Genomic DNA, 26,887 nt, shown 5'->3' with positions numbered 1-26,887 from the left:
CCCTTGAGGCTTCCATCCAAACTGCTAACATGGCTCTCATATGAAAAGTTTTGGTGTCCCTGTGGCTATATAGAAGGCTACGAAGGGCGTGATTTATTTGGCAGAAAGTTCAGGTGACCACTGTGCATTATGACCGGCCAGGCAGTGGCGCTCTGATCACAACGGGGTATTGCACACACAAACCTGTATTAAGATACAGCCATTGTTCAGATCAAGATGGGTGATGATATATCGGTACCCGGGGCAGAGTTTGGATTGAGATGGGGCACAGCATGTTGGAGAGCTGTAGCAATACCCAGGGAGAGATGGGGATGTTCCATACCTGCCACCATTTGAATGGTGTAATCAGGGACATGAGGGGAGAAAAGGCCAGGCACCCCTTTGTACTCCACTGAAATGTGTTGAGCTGGCGAGCACTGAGAATAACACAACAGAAACAGAAAATTCCTGCCTTAGCCCAGCTTGCATGGGTGCTACACAGTGGACTTCTAGGCCCTCAATGCATACCCAGAGCCAGGCTCCACCTTCGCCAGCCCCATATGTGGGCCTCCCTCAAAGCAGCCCCAGAGGGAATCATAGAAGATGAGGGTTGGAAGAGGAGACCTCAGGAGGTCATCTAGCCCAACCCCCTGCTCAAAGCAGGACCCACCCCAACTAAATCAGAGCTTCCCTCTCGGTTGTGAGGGGAGATTCCTCAGGGGGTAGAAGACTCCCCAGGCCAGTCCCGGAGGGAAGGGGAGCAGATCCCCCATGACAGCCGCGGGACGGCAGCAGTGGCTCCCCCGTTCCAGCCCCGGGGGTGGGCATTGGATCCCCCATGCCAGCCCCGGGTCACCCTACCCCGGGAGGGGGCAGTGGATCCCACATACCCGTCGCGGGGGGTGAGCCTCCGCGGGCGGCGGTTCGATTGCTCGGCGCTCCCCGGCCTGGCGGGTGGATGGTATCTGGCTCGGCGCGCGGCCTGACGGGGTCGGAAGCAGCCGCTGGCCTGCCTGTGTCGCTGCGCCTGCCCGCTGGCCGCGGGGAGTGTCGGCGTCCGGGCTCAGTCCGTCCGCGGCCGCGATGGTTTAAAGGCCTCGGGCCAGCTCCGCATCCGGCAGTAGCCATGAACCTGCTGCCGGCCAACCCGCACGGCAACGGGCTGCTGTACGCCGGCTTCAATCAGGACCACGGTGAGGGGGAGCGGGGAGCTGCGGCCGAATCAGGGGAAACGGCTGTGGGGGCAGCTTGGGAGTAGATGGGGTTCCGGTGGGGTTTGTCTGGGGTGGCGCGGCCTGGCTGGGAGTGTGGGGGTGGCGGGGGCCGCGGTGGCGCGGCCTGGCTGGGAGTGTGGGGGTGGCGGGGGCCGCGGTGGCGGGGCCTGGCTGGGAGTGTGGGGGTGGCGGGGGCCGCGGTGGCGGGGGGCCTGGCTGGGAGTGTGGGGGTGGCGGGGGCCGCGGTGGCGGGGGGCCTGGCTGGGAGTGTGGGGGTGGCGGGTGATTGTGTGGGGGCGGGGGAGGAGTTGGCTGGGAGTGGGTGGGCAGCGGGGGGAGGGTGTCGTAATGGGGAGATATTCCATCCTTTTGTCCTCAAACCTTCCCTTTATTCCCTCCTCCAATTTTTTTTTCCAACCAAACAAAAGTTTTGGGATAACACAGACTAGCCCCCCGGCTGGTGAGGGAGTGGGGCTCATCATGAGGCAAAGGGGAGTGTGACCTGTTGCGGGTTGGAGTGGGGCTGAAATGCCTCTCCAGGGCAGCCTGTGTGTGGCAGCATGTCCTCCTTGCCGCCTTCGTGACACCACACTGCGCTGTTTACCTGCGGCCCCAGGCACTGCCTTGACCTCTGACTAAATTCAGGGCCTGTGTGGCTTTACTCTGGGGCAGCATAGCTGTAAATCTTCAAATCCTAAAGCAGGTTTGGGAAGTGGTTTGTGTTTTGGAGTGTGATTGTGGTTAACTCTTTTAGCTTAATGACAGGTTTCAGAGTAACAGCCGTGTTAGTCTGTATTCGCAAAAAGAAAAGGAGTACTTGTGGCACCTTAGAGACTAACCAGTTTATTTGAGCATGAGCTTTCGTGAGCTACAGCTCACTTCATCAGATACATACCGTGGAAACTGCAGCAGACTTTATATATACACAGAGAATATGAAACAATACCTCCTCCCACCCCACTGTCCTGCTGGTAATAGCTTATCTAAAGTAATCGTCAGGTTAGGCCATTTCCAGCACAAATCCAGGTTTTCTCACCCTCCACCCCCCCACACAAATTCACTCTCCTGCTGGTGATAGCCCATCCAAAGTGACAACTCTTTACACAATGTGCATTCCAAAGTGACAACTCTTTACACAATGTGCACATTGTGTAAAGAGTTGTCACTTTGGATGGGCTATCACCAGCAGGAGAGTGAATTTGTGTGGGGGGGTGGAGGGTGAGAAAACCTGGATTTGTGCTGGAAATGGCCTAACCTGACGATTACTTTAGATAAGCTATTACCAGCAGGACAGTGGGGTGGGAGGAGGTATTGTTTCATATTCTCTGTGTATATATAAAGTCTGCTGCAGTTTCCACGGTATGTATCTGATGAAGTGAGCTGTAGCTCACGAAAGCTCATGCTCAAATAAACTGGTTAGTCTCTAAGGTGCCACAAGTACTCCTTTTCTTTTAGCTTAAGTGCTGTTAGGGAAATGAAATGTCAGAATTGGGACCAATTCATAATGTGGCTTCTGCAATAATCATGTTTAGAGATGCTTTCTGGCTTTTTATATACTAGGAAAAATCTGGTGCATAGTTCTATACATGGTAAGATCAGTGAAAGCTATCACACTGACAAAGTGATAGCGTTTTTGCTACCATCTTGTTTACGCTACAGTTTCCACTCTCACTACTCCTGTTGGAGCATTATTTATCTGGGTTTTACCAGTGTAGATGCAGCTGTTGTGTCCCTTAAAGTAGAGAGATATTTCTATATGGTGTTGGCAGTACCATGCCCTCATTTGTGTTTCTCTCAGCCATCAAGTCTGAGAAGAATGTGTTGGAGCCAAAGTCCGTGACCAGAATTTTCAAAAGTGGTTAGTGATTTTTTTTTTTTTTGGGTGCCCCCGCTTTTCAGTTAGCGGGTTCTTTGGCACTTTCTGAAAATCAGATTCCTTTTTATATTTAGGCACCTAAAAACACTAGTCACTGAAATGAAAGATATTTAAGTTGTAACAGCTTCTTATGTGGCCTTAATTTTCTGATTTAAAATAAGGGAGGTTCTCTTGAGATTTACTGGGGGAGTAATTTGCCAAATAGCATGTGTCACTTTAACACATTTTTATGTTGTACAAATTAGTGGTGGAGATTTGGTTGTGCTGTCTGATTTTTGTACTCTACATCATGCTTAAAAAGACACTGACAATATAAGTAGATCAATAATGTTTTATTCTATCTAATGATATGTAGAGCCCGTTGGGTGGGGGAAAAAAAACTAATTAAAGCTTCACGTCCTATGCTTGGCTCTCCGTTCTCAGGGAAACTGGGGGAGACTTTCTAAGGTACAAGTGAAAGTAAAGTGCCTAACTCTCTGACTTTTAATAGCAGCTAGGTGCATTGCTGCTCCTAATGCCTTTGAAAATCTCCTTCATAATCTGTTCCAAGAAACAGTGCACGTATGCCTAATCTTGCTGTCTCAATGTACAAAGTATCAGTCTTTTGAATAAGTATCTTTTTCTTGTGTTGTGGGGGGGAAAAGATTTGTGGATGAGTACCAGAATTTTCTTCCAGAGTGCAAGGAAATAAGTCTTATAGCTTAAAACAAAGTTGTTAAATATTTCCTTTTTTTCCATTTGTAGCCATAGCAAATAAAGCTGATTTAATTTTTTTAATAAGTGAGAATGAATGTGAATTGTTCCGTGACACATATAATGTTTCACTGTCTTTGTAAGCAGTGTGGTGTGTGTGTGTGATTTTTTTGTTTTTTAGTGAAGCTGCACCTTTGAGGTGTTTGAGCTACCACGTTGGCTGGAAAAAAAACCTAAATTGATCTTAATACCTCCCCTGTCATCTTATCTCACATTTGAAATAGTGGTAAGTGTGGGCAACTTGGATTTTGGGTCCACAGTTTCAATCTGTGTATTCAAACATCGGAGATTAGCTCTGGTACTTGTTCTGCATGTGTGACTACTAATGAGGAATATTGACTAGATATACCATCTTAACCTTAGAGACTAACAAATGTATTTGAGCATAAGCTTTTGTGAGCTACAGCTCACTTCGTCGGATGCAGTGAGCTGTCGCTCACGAAAGCTTATGCTCAGATACATTTGTTAGTCTCTAAGGTGCCACAAGTACTCCTTTTCTTTTTGCGAATACAGACTAACACGGCTGTTACTCTGAAACCCATCTTAAGCTTGCACCCATTTGTGAGTGCTACAAGGTTTTGCCCATTGCAGCATCAGGTCCTCAGTTTAGAATAAATTTGTTGGTGCTGTGACTCCCATTGTTTTCAGAATGAAGTGTATGCCAAACAGGGGTGTCATTTGCTATGGGACAAGAGGGGGCGGTTTAGCCTCCCCCAACTTTGAATCTGTCATTAGGAAAGAAATAATTGCCTAGTACTGTAGTTATTCTTGATTATGCCAATTGGGACAAAGAATATTGTATATGCTGATGCAACTTTTTCCCCCACCTCTTGAATTTGTCTGAAATGACACCCCTGATGCTGAGCATTATTTAATTATGGTAGCATCCCAAAATGTACGAAGGAGTTGTACAGACTCTTAGGAAGATAGTCCCTGAGCTGAGGAGCTTACCTTAGCTGCATTGTTAGGTACTTTTTCTAAATAAACTGGCAACTTAAACAGTTCCCTAGTTATATAGGCAAAGAAAGTGAGGGAGGTTCTGTTTGCAAGCTACTGTAACGCTTTCTCGTTATAAATGGTATATATGTACATTTAAAAAATAGCCTAACCAGTATGATACCTGATAGCATTTAGGATACAAAAGTACTTATCTTAGGGCTTGTCTACACTGACCACTCACAGTGCTGCAACTTTCTCACTCAGGGGTGTGCAAAAACATCCCCCTGAGCTCAGCAAGTTTCAGCATAGTAAAGTGCCAGTGTAGACAGTGCACCAGCGCTAGGAGCTACGCCCCTCATGGAGGTGTATGTTTTGTTTTGTTTTTTGTTTTTTAAAAGAGCGCTGAGAGAGCTGTCTCCCAGCGCTCTGCCGTGACCACACCAGCCACGTTAAAGCGCTGCCACATAGACTAGTGTTGCCTGTGTAGACTAGCCCTTATTAGTTATTTTTCCTGGTTATTGTGAATGTAATTCTAATAACAGTAGCTAGGAGGAAAACCTCACTACTTCCATTTTGCTACTAACTAAATATAGAAATCTGAATCACTGGAGTGCTGAAACTTAGTGTGAGTGCCTGCATATAATTTTGCAATCACCTCATTTCTCAGTAACTCAAGAATAGCCAATCCAGTACTCACAGGAAGATGGGAGGGATGATCTAATAGGGCTGGAAAAGACCTTAGTTCTATGACTGGCGTGTTTCATCTGAAGTATCAGAAACCCATATTTACCTTTTAAGCTTTGAGAAATATTACTATTGGTTTTTTTTATATAGGATAGTTTTTCATTGTCTTACAGAAAAGGTTAAGTGCTGTCAAGTACTTCACAACAAACTTTTTTGTCAAAGTTTTTATTAATTTAAAATTTGATATAATCTTAATTCTAGTCACTTCTGTAGTGTTTTCTGTCCAAGGATCTCAAAGCACTTCACAAAAATTACTGAACGAATGAAAGAAACCTCATAATAACCTTGTCTCCTAAGGAAGGAGTAATTTCACATACTGAGAGGGATTCCTCCCCTTTCACTCCCCCTGCCCCCTAGGTGTCATACTGCATATGACAGAGTTGGTAATGGAATCCAGAGATTATCTGTCAGTCCTGTGTTCAAGCTATTAGGCTGTTCTCCCTTTCTTGAGCCTGCCTAACAGCAAAACAAAATGTCTAGACCTCATGATGCAGAAATGACTTTGCAGCTGACCACTTTTAGACAGTGTGTGCAGTTTAGGTAATGTGCGCAGAGCAGAGGATGCTGTTAGACATCAATATAACACATCTATGTGTCCTCGATCCTAAAGTAAAAAGATTTCCTCTATGCAGCATGGCACTTCCAGGACAGGCATTTCAGCCCCTTCCAAGCCCTCCCTTTTTACTTTGGCACCACTGGGTCAATATGGGCAGATAGTACTCATTCCACCAATAATAGTCAAATTCAAGTTATAGTTGCAGATTAAACAACGTACTGCTTTTTTCTTTAAATAAGAAAAAGGATAAAAGTAAAGAAAATAATACTTACGCTTATAGATGCTGTGTAAAATTTTCAAAGGCACCTAAGTCACATTGATTTTCTTCAATGAGACTTAAGCTTCTGAATGCCTAAGCCACTGTTGAAAATGGGACTTAGGCTCCTAAGTCACTTGGCATTGTCACAGGAATAAGAGCTACTGTAGGTTATGGAAACACAAGTTACAGAGTTGAAAGTGTAGTAGTGGTACCTCATGTCCGAGTCAATGTCTGTATCTTTTGTTTGGTCCATTCTTTCATCCGAAAGGTTCAGAGCAGGTTGTCATGTGAAGGAGAGATTGTCACCTTGCCTCCGTGGGTCACAACTGAGAATATCAAATTCAGGACAAGTTGCTGGAGAAAAGGGCAGACACACCCCAAAACTGGTGGTTATTCTTCCATGAGATATACCAATCCAGCAACAAAAGTAAACTTCTGTCTTACCATACTGGCTATCAAGAAGTCAGAAATGCAGCCTCCTTAAGTATTCTGGTCCTGGATTCAACACCCAGATACTAGACTTAATGATGAGTGGTTTATTTAAAACCAATTTCCTCAAACAAAAGGCTTCTTCTGATCCTAAAGGACCAGACACATACCCAGGTCAATATATAACTCGGATCTTACCCAATAATCACACTGTTGCCAATCCTTTAGTATCTAATATCTAAAGCTTTATTTATAGAAAGAAAGGTGAGAGTTAAAATTGGTTAAAGGAATCAGATACATACAATAATTGCAAAATTCTTGGATCAGGCTTGTAGCAGTGGTGTAATAAACTGCTTGCTTGTTAAACTTCTCTCCTGCTCAAACCTCTGGACTATGAACTTAGAGTCCTCTTGTCTTGCATAGATTTCACTGTCAAGAAAAAAACCCCCAAAATCCTTAAATATGGAAGCTCATTTTTGTTTCCTTCCCTCTCCCACTCCAGCCACCTGTTGTATTGGTCTCTGAAAATATTCCTACACTGCAGCTTGGAGCATGCCTCCTAGCCCAGGTAGGCAGACTTATGCTAGCGTTGCTTGAGCTAGTGCACTGTAAATAGCAGTGTGGACATGGGCATCGGCTCAGACTAGCCACCCAAAGCCAAGCCCGTCTGAGCTCTGGTGGCTAGCCTGAGCTGCTGCCCATGCTGCAGTGTCCACACTGCTATTTTTAGTGTGCTAGGCCAAGCAAAGCTAGTGGGAGTCTGTCTACCGGGGCTGGGAAGCACACCCCCAGCTGCAAGTAAACATACCCTAAGTATATTGTGTTCAGTTAAGTTTCCTGGGAATCTCTGAGCTTTCCTTCTAGTTCCCTTACCTTGGGGAGTCTGCCTTTGTAGAAAACATGCAGTGGCATTATAGCAAATTTTAATGTCTGCTAACATAGTCTATTCGGGTTTGTCATAAAATGTTGGTCCTTCACTAATATTAAAGCAAAATTTAAATTTTTTTAGTATCTAACAGGTTTTTTTTTAAAGCATTACTTTACCACCACAGTATACTGGAAATATATCAATCATTCTGTAGAGAACCTCTCATAGAAAGGAAATGTAATTTGAAAAAATAGTCTCCAAGAAATATCAGCTCTCATCCAGAACTATATCATCACCATACCATGCTTGCCATTACCTTGGAAAGATAATTTCTCCCTTATGGGGGAAAAAGCTACAGAGCCTTAGAGCCATTTATAAGGTTTGTCAGATAACTTATCAATTTATTAACTCCACAGTTGCAGCTCATGGAATACTATAGCCATTTGCTTTATCAGCTCAATGTATGCTGCAAATCAATGACACATGGCAAAATGAAGCTGTGGCTCTAGCTTGACTATAAGCCTCTCAGTTCAACACATTAAAGTATCTTCCTCAGACATTCTTGTCAACTGCTAGAAATGGCCCACCTTGATTATCACTACAAAAGTCCCCCGTCCCCCCCCCCCCGCTCTCCTGCTGGTAATAGCTTAAGTGATCACTCTTGTTACAGTGTGTATGGTAACACCCATTGTTTCATGTTCTCTGTGTGTATAAATCTCTCCACTGTATGTTCCACTGAATGCATCCGATGAAGTGAGCTGTAGCTCACAAAAGCTTATGCTCAAATAAATTTGTTAGTCTCTAAGGTGCCACAAGTACTCCTTTTCTTTTTGCGAATACAGACTAACACTGCTGCTACTCTGAAACCTTTAATATTATAGTTAGTGAAAAGACTTTCTTGATTGGTAATATTCACCATTTGGCCTCTTCCATGTGTATACACTCTCAGACATATGGAACTTTTTTAGAAACTGGGTCAAGCAGAAATCTCAAAGCCCAGCTTGAAGTTGTGCTCTACAAACTAGTACATCAGTGCCTTTGAAGAAAATCATTGGTCTTTCTTTTCTATTCTTGGGAGATGACTTTTGTAGTACTGAAAGCAGATGTAAAGGTAGCTGCTTGTGTTGCCCCGGGAGTCTGCTGGCAATGAGTGCCTGCCAAATAGGAGTGACACTGTACCTACTGAAAATCAGTGGCAAAGCACCTGTTGACAACAATGGGAGGAGCAGTGCACCTGTTGTAATTGTTGCTTTCTGTGAGCTCAGTCAGCAGGAATCCTATGGATGCTCCAAAACTTGCATCCTGTGCATGGTATAATGGCTCCCCTCCAACTAATCAAGCTGGTGTATGGTCATATTTGAGAAGAAACTATCTCTTACAGTAAGATGGCAGTAAAACCTAGGAAAAGAGAAGGAATACCCTAAAAATCCAGTGATTTAACCATTCAAATTTTTCAGCACAAACTTCTAATGTTCACCACCTCCTTTCCCTCAACCATTTTTGTTGACCTACACTTAAACAGCTTAATAGGCTATTGGGTTACTTTAAAATTCTGGCAGTATTTCAGCCCCTTGTGAGAGGGGAGGGATTTCTCCATATATCAAGTACTATCTTGACTGCTGACCTGGAAGGTTCATGCATACAAATGCAGGATGCTGCCAATCCTCAACAAATTATTTTCCTGAAATTGATGATTTGCTGATGCAAGCTAGTTAAAATTTCAGGAAAAACAAAAATGTTGAATCCATTTGTTTTTCAGTGATTGTGCCATATCAGCCACGCTTATCTTAAAATTATCTGTAAAATAATTCCAGTATATAGTTGATAATCCATAGTCAAAAGATTCTGAATATCCTTGGTGCCATGCAGATGCTTCACCGCATATATTTATGTGGCATAATTTAAAGTAGTGTTTCTCAACCTTTTTGGTACTAGGGACTGGCTTGCTGCCTTCCTAAACTATGTCAGGGAGATCTCATGGTCTAGTGACAGTTCATGGACCAATCATTAGGAAACACCAATCGAGAGTACCCAATATAATCATTTTGGGGATATGTCGCTTCATTAATTGTAGATTTCCATAATAAACATATGTACTTTATTTATAATAAAATCATAAGATGTCTGCTTGCTATTAAGGGTTTACAAAGAGAAAAATATGCAGTCTGAACCTTCTTTTCAGGCTCTGTCTGTCTGCCATTTAGCTGCAGAACAACCAAGTTATTTTGACATGCAGGAACAATTGGACATAAGGATCTGAGCAAATAGTTTGGCAAGATGAAGAAGGAAAGTGCGAAGTGAGGTTTTTATTAATAGTTTTGTAGATATTAATTTGGGGTTTATAACTCGGAGCCCAACAAGACCCTGGTTTTTATTATTTTAAAGTAGATGTTTGACATTACCCAGGGTGCAATCTGTTGAACAGCAGTTTCCTGTCAATTCTACAACCTGGGGTGCCTTTTACACTGCTTTCTGTGAGAGCAACTACCTGGTCTATGCTCACACCACCTCCAGCATGTAAATTACTCCCAGCTATACTGTGTGAGTGCTGTGGCCAGGTACTCTTGAATTATGCTGCAGAGTAACACCAGCAAATTCCCAGGCCCAGACTTTCCCTCAGAAATGCATGTCTTGTGTTGCCCAGGACAGGGCTGGACACCAGAAGCTCATATAAATCCGTCAATTTATTAATAGAAAATACAGGATTTGTGCATATCTCAAATGGAGTTTCCCAAACACTTCAATCCAAGCACACTGGTTTAGATAAAACAAATTTCTGAACTACAGAAAGATTTGAAGTGATTACAAGTAATGAGGCTTAAAAGTCATAGCTTGTTGCATTTTACCTTTTATTTCCTTGTAACCAATTAAGTGCATTTAAAACAGTCTCTCTCACCACATAATTCAGCAGTCTTACTGGCTGAATTCCTTTCATACAGGATCTATCCCTCAGTCCTAGGCTTTTTCTTTGTTTCTCAGGTGTTGTGGCTGCTGTGGGTAGAGAGAAAGGGAGGAATATTTTGGGGCATCTGTTCTCCTTCTTACACCTTTTCCTCTTCTTTGAGAACTCTCTCAAGCTGGGGTTCAGGAGACCTAGTCTGTGGGGATAGGAACCTCCAACTGTTTCTTTGCCAAGATGTAAATTTCTCACTCATACCCTTTTTCCTGCCAAAGAATGGTCACTTAACCAGGTGATGGTCCATTTGATTTAGTTGACACCTGGTTGAGGCATCAGTTTGACTTTTGTCTCTGAGGAACTGGTCTGTGGCTGTGTCCCCAGATTTGGAATATGTCTTAGGGCTTGTCTACACTACAGGTTATGTCAACATAATTTGTCACTCATGGGTGTGAATAAGCCATCCCACGAGTGACCTAAGTTACACTGACATAAGCGCTAGTGAGGACAGTGCTTGTTGGTGGGAGAGCTTCTCTTGCCAATGTAACTACCATCTCTTGCGGAGGTGGTTTTATTATGCCAATAGGAGAGCTCTCACATGTTGGCATAGAGTGTCATTGCCAGACGTACAGCTGCACTGTAGCACTTCTAGTGTAGACTAGCCCTTACTAACATCATACAGTAGAATCTTATAACTTTACATATAACGTTGCCACACACATTACTAGGACAATAAAGATCAGCAAATCATGAGTTTTCAGATGATGCAGTACTGGCATATTTTGTAAAAATGTATCATCTTGAAAAAGGGTGGACATAGAGATGGGGAGTGTCACAATGTTCCTTATGGATACACACTAACACACACATTCTCAACTTTTGTATTAAAGGTTGTTTAAAAAATTTCAGATCATTGCATAGGAAAATCAAACTTGTTCCAATCATTTTGTGCCCTTGAATCTCAAAGTTCTTTATGAATTTTGGTATGCCACTTGTAAATTATTGTTTGTGCTGTTGTAGTTGGGTTGGGCCCACGATACAAGAGACAAGGTGGGCAAAGTAATATATTTTATTGAACCAGCTTCTCTTGGTGAAAGACCAGCTTTTGAGCTACCCAGAGCTCTTCTCACCCATCTTGTCTCACTTTTAAATTGTGTATTTGTTTTATCAAGTTATTTTTTTTCTGTAACAATCTCTCTGCATGCACAATAATTAGAATCTCTGGATGCTTGTTAATGGCTTCTGTGTGTTCTGCCATTTGTCCAATACTGGCAGATAGTATGACTCACTACTTGTGATAAGTAGAATCATTAGTATTTACTAACGTAAATCAAATAAAACAGCAGAAGAACTCACTCTGGGAGTATGGAGGAATCCATTTAAAAGTCATTCTCTTCCCTTCTTCCCCCGCCTCCTCCCCCCCCCCCAATCTAAGAGATCTGCATAACCCACTTCTGGGCTTCAGCTTGAAAAAAAATGGTCAGAGCTGTAAAATCTCTGTATATTCAAAACTCTTTAGTGTATAAGTTCCGTTGCTTGAGTTGCTCTAGTTCCCCACAGTTAAGTGGACCTGATGGACTTCCAAGTTGCACTGTGCTATCCTGCATGCCACTATCAGAGTGTGATAGATAAAGAACTATTCTCACCTATTTCAGGAACGAACCTGTTAGATAACATAGTAAAGTTTTAATTAGTAATCTGAATATTTGAAATAGGACTCCTTTTTTAGTACATGAAATGAATATAGGGGTTTTCTGTGCTAGCTGTTACTGGGGAGTGTAAGTTTCAGTAAGAATACACCAAAACTGATTTCCTTCTCCCTGGTATTGACTCATGATCAAACTGCCTCCTATGTGATACAGTATCTCCTTTCCTTCCATTGTTTCTTCACCACCTGTTTAAACAGAACACCAGGGACTTCCAACATTGAAACAAAGTGGAAAAAACAACTTTGCACTGTTTCCACTCTTTCTATTTTAAACTAAAGACGCAACATTCTTCTTGAAATAAATTTCATTGACATTAAAGCTCTTGAATAGTGACCCCCCCCCCAGCCCTCCGACTTGCTCTATTTTGCCTGTATTACATAATTAATGCATATTTTTCCATTTTGTGTTTTAGGATGCTTTGCATGTGGAATGGAAAATGGATTCAGAGTTTATAATGCAGATCCTCTCAAAGAAAAAGAGAAACAAGGTGTGAGATGCTTTCTCATTTTTCAGCTCACTTCATCGGGTGCAACTGTAGCTCACGAAAGCTTATGCTCAAATAAATTGGTTAGTCTCAAGTGCCACAAGTACTCCTTTTCTTTTTGCGAATACAGACTAACACGGCTGCTACTCTGAAACCTGTCATTTTTCTGTGCTAGCTCTGTTTTGAAAGTCCAGCCTACATGTCTTCTCCACAGGGCTCTTGCCTGGGTTACTTTCTTCCTGCATTGAGCCCTTGTCCAATGACTTTCCTTCTAGCCAAGGAGGGCTCCACTGGCTCCACAGCGAGTCTCAATCATGTGTCTTCTAGATCGGCAATTTAACTTCTGGTAATCCTCTACTGCCTGAGCTAACAGACTCAGGTGTGTGATCTTGAAGCTAGTATCAGACTGAAACCTCTGTGGACTGGTCACTAGAGGGGGTGAGCAACACATTGTAAGTGTGAAAGAACTGGGGTAGCTCTCTAAAGTCACAGGTTAAACAAGTTGTGGTGTGTTTTATAAGGGAGAGCGCCACATCAAGTGGCTAGAGGATTAGGCTGTAATCTGTACTGGGCTTTTTCTGCCTGATCCTGTCATGTAAAAACTGCTTTGGTGGTTCTGTTAAAGCCTATATACAGTTTTTGCTCAACAATAAGACTTGACAGAAACTTAGCGAAAACCATTCTTCTAACCAGTGGAGGGAGCCAGACTGCATCTGTTCTGAGAGGAATGGCAGTGTTTTCTGTACCTCAGATATAACCCTTTCTCTCCCTTTGACTACCAGTGAGGCTCTGGGGTTTCCTAACAGCCTCACTGCTTTTCCAGTCCTCCTTTCTTAAGCGTTCTCTTCTAACTTAAAGTGTGTGGAGGTCTCTGATTCCAGTCCGTACATCCTTTAGTTGCCCTAAGAGGGATGTAGCTCCTCCTAACTGCTAGTGATGTCTATCTTTAATCTCATCCCTGCTGAGTATACTCCTACCATTCCTATTTTGCTTCCCATCCCTCAGGTTCTGTGTTCTTTAATCTGTCGCGTCCCTAACCTTTTTGATCCCACTCCTCTTTCTGCTCCTTCTGGAATGCCAGCTCTGCCTTCAGAAAGCTCATTGTCATTCATGACTTTCTAACTACTTAAACTCCATTTCCTCTCTTCCTCTGAAACCTGGATGTCTGCTTCTCATTTGTGTTTTGTCTGAGACTCACTTCCAAAGGAGAGGTCTCTTTCCTAAACCTCCTGTCATGAAGGCCTTGTTGGTGGCACATGCTCCTCCACATCTATCTGTAAATTTGAATTGTATATAATCCAACACTGTTTTCACACTGCCCTCAAGCATAGTGGCTGTCATAACTTTACATTAAACATAGACAGCACCATCACTCTGGTTTCCTGGTATCTGAGTCAGAGAGAGACTTGGTTAAAAAGCAGCTGACTGAAGCTTAATCTGTGCAAGACAGAAGTGATGCTCATATTATTGGGGGGTAACTGTCTAAAACCATAATGTTAGGGCACTTGTCCACTGACCATCAGTGTAATGCTGGACTAAAGTGTCCTTCTGGACTTCTACTCTTGGATACCCAAATGGCGCTTTTAGCTAAAAGTTCCTTCTCATTGGACCAAAGCATTCATTATTTCCTAGTCCAGATAGTTCACTGCTACTTGGGGATGGAAGTGAACGCCATGAAGAAGCTCCAGATGGATGTGCATGTGTTTGGTTCATCTTCAGAGCAAAACAGATTGAGCACATTCCCCCTCAACCCCATTTTTCTGCATGCTGTACTGGCTACCTGTCCAATACCAGATCCAGGTCAAGATCCTGATCTACTGTGCCTTGCCCAAGAGAACTTACTTACACACTCTAAAAGAAGTACATACCCTACCATATGCCAAGTTATGTTTCTCAGTTTACTTGAATTGAGGTGCTTATAGCACTGTTAATACTAACCAGAGCTTTGTACTTAATTGCAGAGACTGGAGCCAATAAAATTAGTAGTTTTGAAAATGATTATCGGGGTGGAAGGGGACTGAACTTTGACTGGCTGCCCTACAGCTATGGAACTTTCCTCCACCAGATATTGGTGACCATAGAGCTCACTGTGCAGAGTGAGATTTAAGAACAGCTCTATTTTGCCCCTGAAGACTGTATGGAAGGATGGTAGAATTTGAGAACCAAAAAGTGAAACTGACTAGAATACACTTACTTTTGCTTAACTGATTGCATAAACGGAGAGGAAAATCAAAAAAGTAAATGGCATAAAATAGTGACAAGTGCCTCTACCCTTTTCTCTTGCAACTCTCCCATCACATCTGATGCTAGCTTTGATATCTCTTCATCTCCTCTGCTTTTTTCAATACTGCCCATAAACATGGCATGCCTACCTAATCTGTATTCACTAGCCACTTTTTCTCTCAAAATCCTTCCTAAAAACCCTCTTCTTTCTTGTTGCCTGCAAGAAGTGTTAACATACCATAAAAGAGAAATTAATTTTAATCGGATCATTGATATATACATACCATAAATGAGTAACTTCTTGTTTTCCATTTTAAAAAGTATACTTCAGTATTTGTGTGTGTGTGTGGTGGTGGGGGGGAGGGGGGGAATTGTACTTTTTTGCAATCATAAACAACTTTGAATATCTAAGTATCCTGTGTTGTATAGTTTTTTTTTTTAAATGTAACTTGTGGTCTCTGCTGAAAAAGCTGTTAATTGTAGCTAAGAGTAATCACTCTTCTTTGGATTCTCTTAATATCCAGATGGGGACAGGAGGAGATCTTCACACAGTATCTTTCCATAGTGTAGATAACTGAGAGTAGCCGTAGTCATATACTGAAGCATTTTCTTGTGGCAATGCAGTAAAAGGCCTCTTAACATGGGCTTGACCTCAGTGGTATTTTGCGCTTCTGTAGTAAATCCTAAAATGTCACACTTTCTGTAAAGAAGAAAATGTTCCAATGCTATCTAAGACCCATTTTGCTGTGAAATTAAGTGCTGAGTATATTTACAAATTTCATTTTTTGTTTTACAGAATTTCTAGAAGGAGGCATTGGCCATGTTGAAATGTTATTTCGGTGCAACTATTTAGCATTAGTTGGTGGAGGAAAAAAGCCAAAATATCCACCTAACAAAGGTACAGTGTTGAGCACTAAGGAACAGATTTCATAAATGTGTTTCTGGCATCCAACAGACCGCAAACTAAATTTTTTTTATAGAATCCAGAAAGTCTGTGTGTAGTCTTTGTGTTGCAACCTGCCTAAAATTCTTTTAGTATTTTAAGTTCAAGGAAGATATGTATCTTCCTCTTAAGCCATTGGGCATTATGCCTGCTCATGAATTTGACCCCAGACTCTCTATCTCTACTTCTGTCATGCTTGTTTTGGAATATCTGTGGTTCTTTTTATGTCATTTTACTTGGTGAATGGCTTGCTCACCATTTTCTAAGATATTGAAAATAAACTCTAAAGAAACCTACTCAGACCTGCATGCCAATAAAAATCAGTCATGCAAAAACAGAAAACCTGACTGAGCTGCAAGCCTGGCCAATGATTTGTAAATTTGCTAAAACTTTCTCATACATTTTAACAATTTAAAAACCTTTGTCTGAGAGGGCTGGGCTGGGGGAAGTCTTCACAGATTTCTTGCAGTAATGGTTTTACAATTCACTTTCAATCTTGACAAGATTGAAAACTTTCCCAGAAGTCATAGTTATACTCATTATTGTGCCTGACCTATTTAGAGAACTTGACAATCGCTAACAAAATAGTAAGCCCTTCCACTGTGACCAAGTCTTTCTGAATTGGAGGACTTGGTGTTCTGAGATGCACAGAGACTGAAATATTGGCACTTAATTTTGGAGGTTTTTCTATTGTTTGCTAAGCCCTTGTTATCAAGTCAGTGAAGCTGGCCTGCTCTCGGTGCTAAATTATAAGGTGCTGGCCATTTTAGTGTTTAATTTTTGACACTGTCAGGTTACAATGAATGCTCATAATGTGGTAGTAGTGAAGTGGCCTGTATTTCATCATCATTTGCTTCAGCTATTTGTATTCGTGTATCTTTGAATCTGATCAAAACCATCAACACTGATGTACCTACTCAAAGCAGTTGACCTGAAAGTGAGACTGCCTCTGCAGTTAAGGCATCCAGTCCCCACATCTTAGTTTTCTTTTAAAGTGTCAGCCTTTGTATTGTATTAGGCAACTGTACCACCTAAGACTTAACTAGAAAGCTCAATTTGATGGGAGACAGCAAAAGAGAACACATGGTGATTCAGTAAGTGGTTTGAAGTGCATGGAGTTCTTTCCGTTCATATTGAACCAGCTCACTGGTGTTAGAATTTACTGTTGTACTGGAGGTGCTATCTTTTTAGATAGCATTTACAATGGGGGTCTTGACCACTTGTCATTTTTGCCCTTGTGTCTTGGTTGTATTGCATATCCATAATTAATCTAGCTACCTAAATCCTCTCTGTGGTTTCAATTACTTGTATTCACTTCCTATCCTACAGTATTTTATACTGGTGTATACTCTTAAACAGATGCAGTGTTCCTCTACAGAGTTGGTTACATTTCAAAGATCAGTAAAGTGATTGGTTTTTGTTTTGTACACAGTTTGTAAAGCACTCTGGAAACACTTGAGATATTAATGTTCTAGTAATACCTTGACAATTGTGCTTCTGTCTTAATTCTTTACTACTTAATTTAGGGGGGGAAAGCAACCATCCACTGCTGTAAGCCCAGGCTGAATACAAACCCAGGATCAATGTGCAACAAATAGCTTTTCTTATCACTTTATCAAACTGATATAAGTGCTTTCCAGTTAGGAAGAGATTGTGTCAAACATCTTAGAAAACTGAAATGAAATATTACTGGTTTTCTGATGGGATCTTTTCTACCATTTTAGTGATGATCTGGGATGATCTGAAAAAGAAGACAGTTATTGAAATAGAATTTTCAACAGAAGTCAAAGCCGTTAAATTGCGAAGAGATAGGTAGGTATGAGTAAAAATTTATTCCATGTGCAAGGCATTTTGTCTGCTATGTGTAGAGGTATTTTTGAGAGATTCTCAGTTGTTTATGGAAGGAAGTTCTTTAAAGCATGTCTGCAACTAGAACTCTATTTAAAATGGTGCTTTTGGACAAGCTTTTTAAAGGGAGAATGGATCAGAGTTCATGTAGATTGGTGTATAGCTTACCACTGACACGTTCTGCTTTGCCATGTACAGAAGAATGTTACAGGAGTTCCTGTTGGTCTGTAGCAGGAACCTGTGCTTGAATTTGTGAACAGCTGGTTTATCTGTCTTGTTAGTTAACCCACAGTCATGACTAAGTGGTTTTGCAGGAACTGCAGTTACTGTTCGTTGGGAGGGTAGGAGAGTGTAAGGATCAAATTAATTAAAGTATGTTGAAGGCATTGTACAATTGAAATAATTATGCATTAGTAGGGGTGTGAGTGTGTATCTGTCTCTGTCCCCTTTCCCTGCTCTTGATTGATAAGACATAAGTGCTTCCCTTTTTATCTGTTTCAGAATTGTGGTAGTTTTGGACTCCATGATTAAAGTTTTCACATTCACACACAATCCCCACCAGTTGCATGTCTTTGAAACCTGCTACAACCCTAAAGGTTAGTAGTGTACTTAAAGTGGGGGAAGGTAGGTGTTCTTTTTTGGCCCTTGTTACTCTTCTTTTGAGTCTGTCCCATTTTTATCATTATATTACTCTAGTTCAAATTCCTTGCTTTATTCACTTTGTTTAATTTCATTAACAATGACTTGTTTTGAAACATTCTAATCATACCCTTGTGGGATGATACTTTTGTTGCAAACTGTTAGCATAAAGTTTATTTCACAATGCTTCATAATACTTTATTGCAGGAAAGCTCTCACGTAATCTACATTTCATCATACCTGGGGTTGGTTTGTCAAAGTAAGGTGGTGCTGCCCTTTTCGGCACAGTACTTGTAAAGTTGCAAATCTGTGTGCTCTGAAAATGGGTGAGTTTTCTAGCACAGAATACTAATGATTAAGGATAGTTCCTACTAAAGAGACAGCAGTAGATCACATCACGGAACAGGCCACCCAAATAAGAAGCAAGTCTGCTCCAATATGGAAATAACCCCCTCCCAACTGCACAGTCCCAGTTGTCACCTACCACCCCGCACTGGAACCCATATAGGTATCATTAAGCACTTACAAACCATACTCGATGGGAACCACATCCTGAAAAATCTTTCCTGAACCCCCTCTTCTGGCATTCAAACAGCCCTCCAAGCTCCTCAGAAGCAAGCTCCCCACCGACCAGGACACATCAACTCAAAGCTGCACCAGACCTTGCCAGAACAACAGACACAAAACCTGCAGACATATCTCCACTGTTACGATGATCAATACCCCCTCACCCCAACACACCTTTCAAGATTCATGAGTCCTACACATGCCTATCTCAACATGTGGTGTACCTCATCCAGGGCACTAAATGGCCCAAGAACAACTATGTGGATGAAATGAGACAATCACGGTGCTCGAATGAACTTGCACAGAAAAATAAGACACCCTATCACTTGTGGGCAAACACTCCCTCCTCTACCCCAAGAGATTCCTCTATATCTGACCTCTCAATCCTTGTCCTCAAAGGAAACCTGCACAACACCTTCAAAAGATGATCCTGGGTTCTAAAGTCATATGCTAGACATTAAAAATCCTGGACTCCCTAGAGCTGCTGAATTTATGGCTTATTACAACAATCTATAACCCACTATCACCTACCAGCTTCTTTTTTTTTTTTTTTTTTTTTGACCTCCTTACTGCCCCATGGCTGGGAAGGTGTTAATGGGCCACTTAACACACATTAATCTGAGACCATTCAAGGTGAACTAATTACAATAAACCAGGGGTTCTCAGGACAAATTATTTGGTGGCCTCAGAGTGCGGCCACCAACTCTTCCTGGTGGCTGCTTTAACACTCTCCCTCCCCCCCCAATACTTAATTAGCTTTAGGAAAAATACAAACAAATACACACATTTTACAATGATTAGGACGTGTATTTGTTTGTTGCTAGCTAGTAAAATGGCAAAGTGATACTTGTATGTTTGTTAATATCACTTTTCACAGCAGACTTACTCAGCCCTGGCAAGTTTGAGGACAAATTAAGCCCTGGATTGGGAGGGGTTGGAGGAGGCAGTGGGGGCCAGGGAGGCAGCAGTGAGCCAGAGCCTGAAGCTCTGTGGCTGGAGGACAGAGCCCAAAGCCATGCCTCCAGAGCCCAGGGCTGGAGCCTGAAGCCCCACGGCAAGAACCTGCTGCCCCAGGACTGAAGCTCAAAGCCTGAGTTGCACTGCCCCTGGGAAGGTAGGGAACTCACTAGCTGCTCCTCCAGTGTTGTGCCCCACCTGTCTCCAGAGGGGGGCAGGGTCCAACCCCTGCTGGTGGCCCCAGCAACCAACACCAAACTGGTATATCCAGGAGCACCAGGGAGGAGCCACTGTTGCCCCCCCACACTCCTCCTCCCCCAATAACAGTCCAGAAGGCTGTGGCCACAAGAAAAGCCCCTGGTGGTCACATGCAACCACAGTGGCTGCATTTGAGAAAAGCTGCACTAAACAATCTCTTCCACCGTGTATGTAGCTGTGATACTCGGAGTACATTTCCCAGACCTGAAGAAGAGCTCTGTGTAAGCTAAAACACTTGTCTCTCACCAAAAGAAGTTGGTTCAATAAAATATATTACCTCACCCTCCTTGTCTCTACAAAGAAGACTGCCCTTAATTACCAGTCCTTTCAGTCTTTATAACACTGGTATTGTCCATAATATAGTCTCTCTCCACATAGTTCTCCAAGACAGCGAGGAGTAAGTGCTCTTAAATCACTGAGCTTTTCAGATTAAATATCTAAGTGTGGTGCATGCTATAGAAATACTACTTGGATCAGGGCCTCATTGAGCTAGGGGTAGGCAACCTATGGCACGCATGCCAAAGGCAGCACGTGAGCTGATTTTCAGTGGCGCGCTCACCTCCTGGGGCCTGGCCACCAGTCCAGAGGGCTCTGCATTTTAATTTAATTTTAAATGAAGCTTCTTAAACCATTTTAAAAACCTTATTTATTTTACATACAACAATAGTTAAGTTATATATTATAGACTTATAGAAAGAGACCTTTTGAAAACATTAATGTATTACTGGCACGCAAAACCTTAAATTAGAGTGAATAAATGAAGACTCGGCACACCACTTCTGAAAGATCGCCAACCCTTGAGCTACGGGGGGTGTGTGTGTGTGTGTACACGGAGGCATAGCCCTGTCCAAAAGTACTTAAAATCTATGCTACCATTGATAGGCTGAGATATGGACTTTCAAAAGGCTGCCATGGCTGATAGTGTCACTGGCATTTCTGGAGTTGATGTGTGCATGGTGGTGTAATTTGCATATAAATTGCACCAACTTAAAAGCCAAGGAGCCAGAAGGTCTAAATGAGAGAGTCTCCTATTTTAACTTGATCCTTGGTTATACCTTCCTGTTTTTTTTTTTTTCCTGTCAGAATGCACTTCTGCCCCACTGGTGTGACTTGCACCAATTTACCCCTTAGACTTAATGGGCCAAATTCAGAAGAGACGTAAGTTCCATTTCAGTAAATAGGTACTAGCTTGAAATCTGGGGGGCCAGAAGATGAGGCATCTTAGTCTGGCTTCTGATCTTTTTTTTTTTTTTTTTTTTTGGCTCTCGGAGTTAAAAATGTAGTTGAAATTAATTTTGCCCCTCCAACTTAAGTTTTATTCTAAAAATATATTTTGTTACCCTGCTTTTTAAATTTTGGCAAGGTGATATTTTCTTCAGACTTCTATAGGCTTTGGACCATCTTATGGTAGCTAGTACATAAGACCTGTAAAACTACTTGCTGAAAATGTCCAGATTCTTAGACAGAACATGGGCTATCCTGGTTGCATTGTAGGATGAACTGCAGTCCCAGAGATCACTCTGTTAATTTGCTACGCTCCTTTTTAACATCCCCTCAACCCCCCAAATATTTGCTTGTAAGTGCAGTGCATGTATTGCTGGATTATATTTGGAGACATTAGAAGCTTGTTTAACCTTATGTCTTCACTTTTTGCAGTACAATTCAAAAATGTATTTCTAAATTTAAGATGTGAAATTTAGGATTTCCTTACATTAAAATTATCGTGTATTGTAAGAACTTGTGTATTTTTTTTTTTTAAGGCTTTGAAAATAAATTGCTTCTTTTTTGTCAATTTTGTTTTTAGGTCTCTGTGTCCTTTGTCCAAATAGTAATAATTCCCTTCTTGCATTCCCTGGGACACATACTGGGCATGTGCAGATAGTGGATCTGGCTAATACAGAAAAGCCTCCTGTAGACATACCAGCTCATGAAGGAGTCTTGAGCTGTATAGCTTTAAACCTGCAGGGAACAAGAATTGCAACAGCATCAGAAAAAGTAAGCAAATAATCAAATGTTCTATTATCAGTGGCTATATTTATGAATATACGATATGGTCCTACTGTTAATGGCACAAATGCTTTGTTACACTGTAACTACTGGAAAACTAAGTCTTAAGGAACCTAGTTACTGAGACTTAAATATGTGCGCACAGAATTTTTCCCATTGATCTCTACTGCTCCTTCAGCAAAAACTGGATACTTCCCTAGAGATCTGGCATAACTCCAGCAGCCTTGAGCTGAGACATTACTTCATTCTGTAACCCAATGGACTTATTCAAATTGAGTCCAGCTATCTTGAACCAAGAACAAGCTTTGTTTACTATACTGGACTCATGGGCGGCGGGTGAACCATGGGCTTCAGGAGGCTATCCCCGGGCCGACCTACCCCTTCTGCCCCGGGCCCTGCCCCTCCCTTTCCCTGCTGGAGCCCAGAGGACTCCCCCCTCCAGAGCGCCCTGCGGGCAGGCAGCGCAGCCCCTGGGTGGGCGGGCAGCACAAGCACTGGCTGCAGGCCAGCCCCCAGTAGCCCCAGCCCAGGACAAAGGCACCAGAGCCCTCCCCAAAGTAGGGGAGGCTGGGGGCCCCTGCCCATGTCCCAGGCCCCCAGCCCAGGGCAGGTGGAGGGTCCATAGCTCCTCACAGCTGCCTGCGAGGCTCTTACTGTGGCCAGGCTGTGGGTGTGGCTGTGAGGCCCCTGCATACCCTGTCCAGAGCTGGGTTGGGGAGAGCCGTGCAGGCAGCTGTGGGGAGCTAGCATGGAGTTGCAGACCCTCGTGCCCTGGGTGGGGACACAGGCTCTCAGTCCCCCTGCACCTCAGGGAGATACAGGGTCTGCTGCAGTTCCCCACAGCTGCCTGGGCTCCCTGGCTGGGCTCCACTGTGGGAAGGAAGAGCCACAGCAGAGCACAGTGGGAAGCAGGAGGAGGCCTGGGGGTGGAGGTTGGGCGGGGCCATGCTGGCAGTTTGGGTAGGTTTAGCCTTCCCCTGCCTTTGATACCTGCTACCCATGACTGGACTCTTAATTTGCTTCTAAGGAATCCATGGATTTACTGAAAGACAACCTCCCTTGAGCCTAAAGCCTCAGAAAAATGTCCTCTTCCACTAACCCTGACTGTCTTGTACATGGACATACAAACCAGTAACAGATCAAACTATTAACTTAAAAAGTTGACTTCTGGAAAGAAGGACATTCTACAAGTCTGTCAGGTGCTGTACTATCTAGTCTTTGCTGGCTTTCGCTCAGCTTGAACTTGATTTTTAGCTTCAGATCCAGGAACGTATTTGATCACTGTGTTGAAATGTTGGAAAATGTGTTCCAAGCTTTATACATTGCTAGAAAATATTTTACAGCTCTACCAGACCCTTTGGAACTGCATAATTTAGAAGTTACTAACATATGGATTTTCACTGGCATGATGCCAGGAGCTTTGCTCTTAAGGACTGTTGTCATTTCATTGTAAAAACCTTTTTAACTTCTAGGACTGGAGGACTATAAACCTATTTGGTCATGCTGTTTTTTTAATATTGGTATCACAATCAGAGTAACGTTACTAGATAACAGCTAATCACTTCCTTTACATAATTTTTGAGTGTAGGCTTCCAAAAGCACCCAAGTGACTCAGAACAGGTTTCACTGAAAATCAGTAGGATTTGTACTCCTGAATCAGTTAAGTTTCAAAAGCTCTCTAAAGTCAGTCATTACGTGAGGAGGAGGGAAGCAGATTTCCACTGGACACTTTTCATGCTGCTATGTCAAGGGATGTATTTTTCAGAAAATGGTAGTGTATAGTCCTAACTTTGCAGGGACAACACTTTCAAAACAGGAGCTCAAAGTTAGGACCCTAGAGCCACAGTGAGGCATCTCAGGGATGAGCTTTTTCAAAAAATGTTGATTTCAGTGCTCCAGATTCACTTAAACCAGAGGTGGGGCAAACTACAGCCTGCAGGCCACATCTGGCCTGGAGGACCGTCCTGCCCGGCCCCTGAGCTCCTGGCCAGGGAGGCTAACCCCCGGCCCTTCCCCCGCTGTCCCTCCTCCCCTGCAGCCTCAGCGTGACACGATGCCAGCGCTCTGGCCTGCTGCTCCTGCTGGGCAGCGTGGCAGCAGCGTGGCTGGCTCGGGCTGGGCGGCGGGGCTTTGCTGCTCTGAGCAGCGTGGTGGGGGAGGGGGGTTGGATAAGGGGCAAGGGGTCCTGGTGGGCAGTTGGATTGGATGGAGGTTCTGGGGTGGGCAATCAGGGGATAGGGGTTGGATAGGCGTGGGAATCCTGGGGGGGCCTCTCTGGGGGTGTGAATAGGGGTCAGGGAGCGGGGGTGTGTGTGTGGATAGGGGATGGGGTCCCAGGGGGTGGGGGTGTGGATAGGGGACAGGGAGAAGCAGGGGTTTGATGGGGGTGAGGTCCTGGGGGGGGGGGGGTCAGGGGACAAGGCGCATTGGATGGATCGGGTGTTCTGAGGGGGGTGGGAAGTGGATGGGGGCAGGGGCCAGGCTCTTTGAGGAGGCACAGCCTTCCCTACCCGACCCTCCATGCAGTTTCTCAATGCTGATATGGCCCTCGGGCCAGAAAGTTTGTGTGCCCCTGACTTAAACACGCAAATCTCACCTGTAGGCTCCTAAATACAGACCTAGGATCCTAAACTTAAGCTTCTGTTCTTGAATACTTTGGCTGCACATTTCCTGTCATATTTCCACCTTTGCTCCCATTTGTGGATTGTGCTGCTCTTTACCTATATCTCCTCTGCCATTTTGAAGAGCAGAGTAGAAAGAATGCAAGGCAGAGCACTTCATAAGAGGCCCCATGTGTATGGAGGGGGCAGGAAGACTAAATATTCTGGTGAACTCCACTTTAGAGAAACTGGGGGAATGAAAAACCAAATCCTAGCTTACTCTTTGCTATCTTTCCTCTTACCTTTCAGCTGAAATAAGCTCTCAAACCAGTCTATTTAGAATCTTGCCTGTATTAATGTACATTCCAATAGCATCAAATGCTTAAAAAAAACCTGGCAGTCTTTCCTAAATTAAAATTAAACTTTTAAAAATGATTAAAAATCCAATCCTGTTCCCAAAGGGAAGGAGAATGACAGAGATGAAAGGTAGTGATTGCATGTAGACCAGGGTGGACTACTGTTCTCCTCAAGGCCGAGAGCTTAGCTCCTAATAACTTTTAAGTGGCTAACCCATATGTGTAAACTGAGGTAAGAGCATACGTAAGGGACCATCATTAATGATCGATGAGGTAGGCAACCATTTCAGACTACACTACTTATTTAATGTTCTATAAGCATTGTCCAAAAGTTAGTATTACTTACAAAGTTAGATTAACTTGATAAAAGGTTGTTACCCTTTACTGATGTGGGCTATGAGAAATAATGCATGCAGTAATTTTGGCTGTAACGCCATTTTCAAGGGACCGTGTTGTGTACTAGACTTCCGTCAGATGGAAGTGGTACAGTACTTAGAAACAAAGTAATTAGGACTGTTTCTTCTTATTGTACATGTATTTGGTCTTAAATAGCAGACCAATTCAAACATGACGTTCCTGAGAGATCTAGTCCAGTCCCCTGCACTCATGGCAGGAGTAAGTATTCTAGATCATCCCTGACAGGTGTTTGTCTAACCAGCTCCTAAAAATCTCCAATGAGGGAGATTCCACCACTTCCCTTGGCAATCTAGTCCAGTGCTTAACCACCCTGACAGTAAGATTTTCCTAATGTCTGGCCTAAATCACCCTTGCTGCAATTTAAGCCCATTGCTTCTTGTCCTATCGTCAGTGGATAAAGAGAACAATTTTTCTCCCTCTTCCTTGTAACAACTTTTTATGTAATTGAAAACTGTTATCACATCCCCTCTCTGTCTTCTCTTCTCCAGACTAGACAAACCCAGTATTTTCAATCTTCCCTCATAGGTCATGTTTTCTAGACCTTTAATCATTTTTGTTGCTCTTCTCTGGACTTTCTCCAATTTGAGCATATCTTACCTGAAATGTGCTGCCCAGAACTGGCCACATATTCCAGTTGAGGCCTAATCAGCACAGAGTGGAAGAATTTTTTTCTCATGTCTTGCTTACAACGTTCCTGCTGATACATCCCAGAATGATGGTGGGGTTTTATTTTAAACAGTGTTATACTGACTCATATTTAGCTTGTGATCCACATGACCCTCACACCCCTTTCTGTAGTTCTCCTTCCTAGGCAGTCATTTTCCATTTTGTATGCATGCAACTGATTTGCTCCTTCCTAAGTGGAGTGCTTTGTGCTTGTCCTTACTGAATTTCATTCTATTTCCTTCAGACCATTTCTCCAGTTTGTCCAGATCATTTTGAATTTTAATCTTCTCTTCCAAAGTATTTTGCAACCCCTTTCAGCTTGGTATCATCCACAAACTTTAAGTGTACTCGCTATACCATTATCTAAATCACTAATGATGATATTGAACAGCACTGGATCCATAATAGATATGCTCTTCCAGCTTGACTGTGAACCATTGATAATTATTCTCTGGGAACAGTTTTCCAACCAGATATGCACCCACCTTATAGTAGCTCCCTCTAGGTTGTATTTTCCTAGTTTGAGGTCATGTGAGACGGTATCAAAAACTTTACTAAATTCAAAATATAGCACATTTGCTGCTTCCCCCTGACCACAAGGCTTGTTACCCTGTCAAAGAAAGCTATCAGGTTGGTTTGACATGAATGTGGTATTCTGAGGGAGTGCAGTTTGACTTTCTTATTGGGTCTCTTGAATGGC

The 26,887-nt window shown here is 43.0% G+C and overlaps 1 protein-coding gene across 4 annotated transcripts in view; it reads left to right on the top strand.

The window, feature by feature from the left end:
• The first annotated feature begins 971 nt into the window (after positions 1–971).
• The window catches only part of WDR45B (WD repeat domain 45B), a 30,458-nt gene continuing 4,542 nt past the window's right edge, over positions 972–26,887 (top strand). For 2 of the 4 annotated variants that reach the window (XM_077833334.1, XM_077833332.1), the window contains exons 1-6: positions 972–1,172; positions 12,635–12,709; positions 15,726–15,827; positions 17,597–17,684; positions 18,222–18,316; positions 21,946–22,136. In XM_077833334.1, the coding sequence (XP_077689460.1) occupies positions 1,106–1,172; positions 12,635–12,709; positions 15,726–15,827; positions 17,597–17,684; positions 18,222–18,316; positions 21,946–22,136 (618 nt within the window). In that variant the 5' untranslated portion in view covers positions 972–1,105. Of the gene's footprint in view, positions 1,173–4,029; positions 4,049–12,634; positions 12,790–15,725; positions 15,828–17,596; positions 17,685–18,221; positions 18,317–21,945; positions 22,137–26,887 lie in introns of those variants that run through there. The other 2 variants (XM_077833333.1, XM_077833335.1) reach the window with 2 other exon arrangements.

Source organism: Eretmochelys imbricata, chromosome 14 (genome assembly GCF_965152235.1).
Source record: "Eretmochelys imbricata isolate rEreImb1 chromosome 14, rEreImb1.hap1, whole genome shotgun sequence".
NCBI classification, from domain to species: Eukaryota; Metazoa; Chordata; order Testudines; family Cheloniidae; genus Eretmochelys; species Eretmochelys imbricata.
Note: the sequence above shows the minus strand (reverse complement) of the source record. Positions and strands in the feature narration are given on the sequence as shown.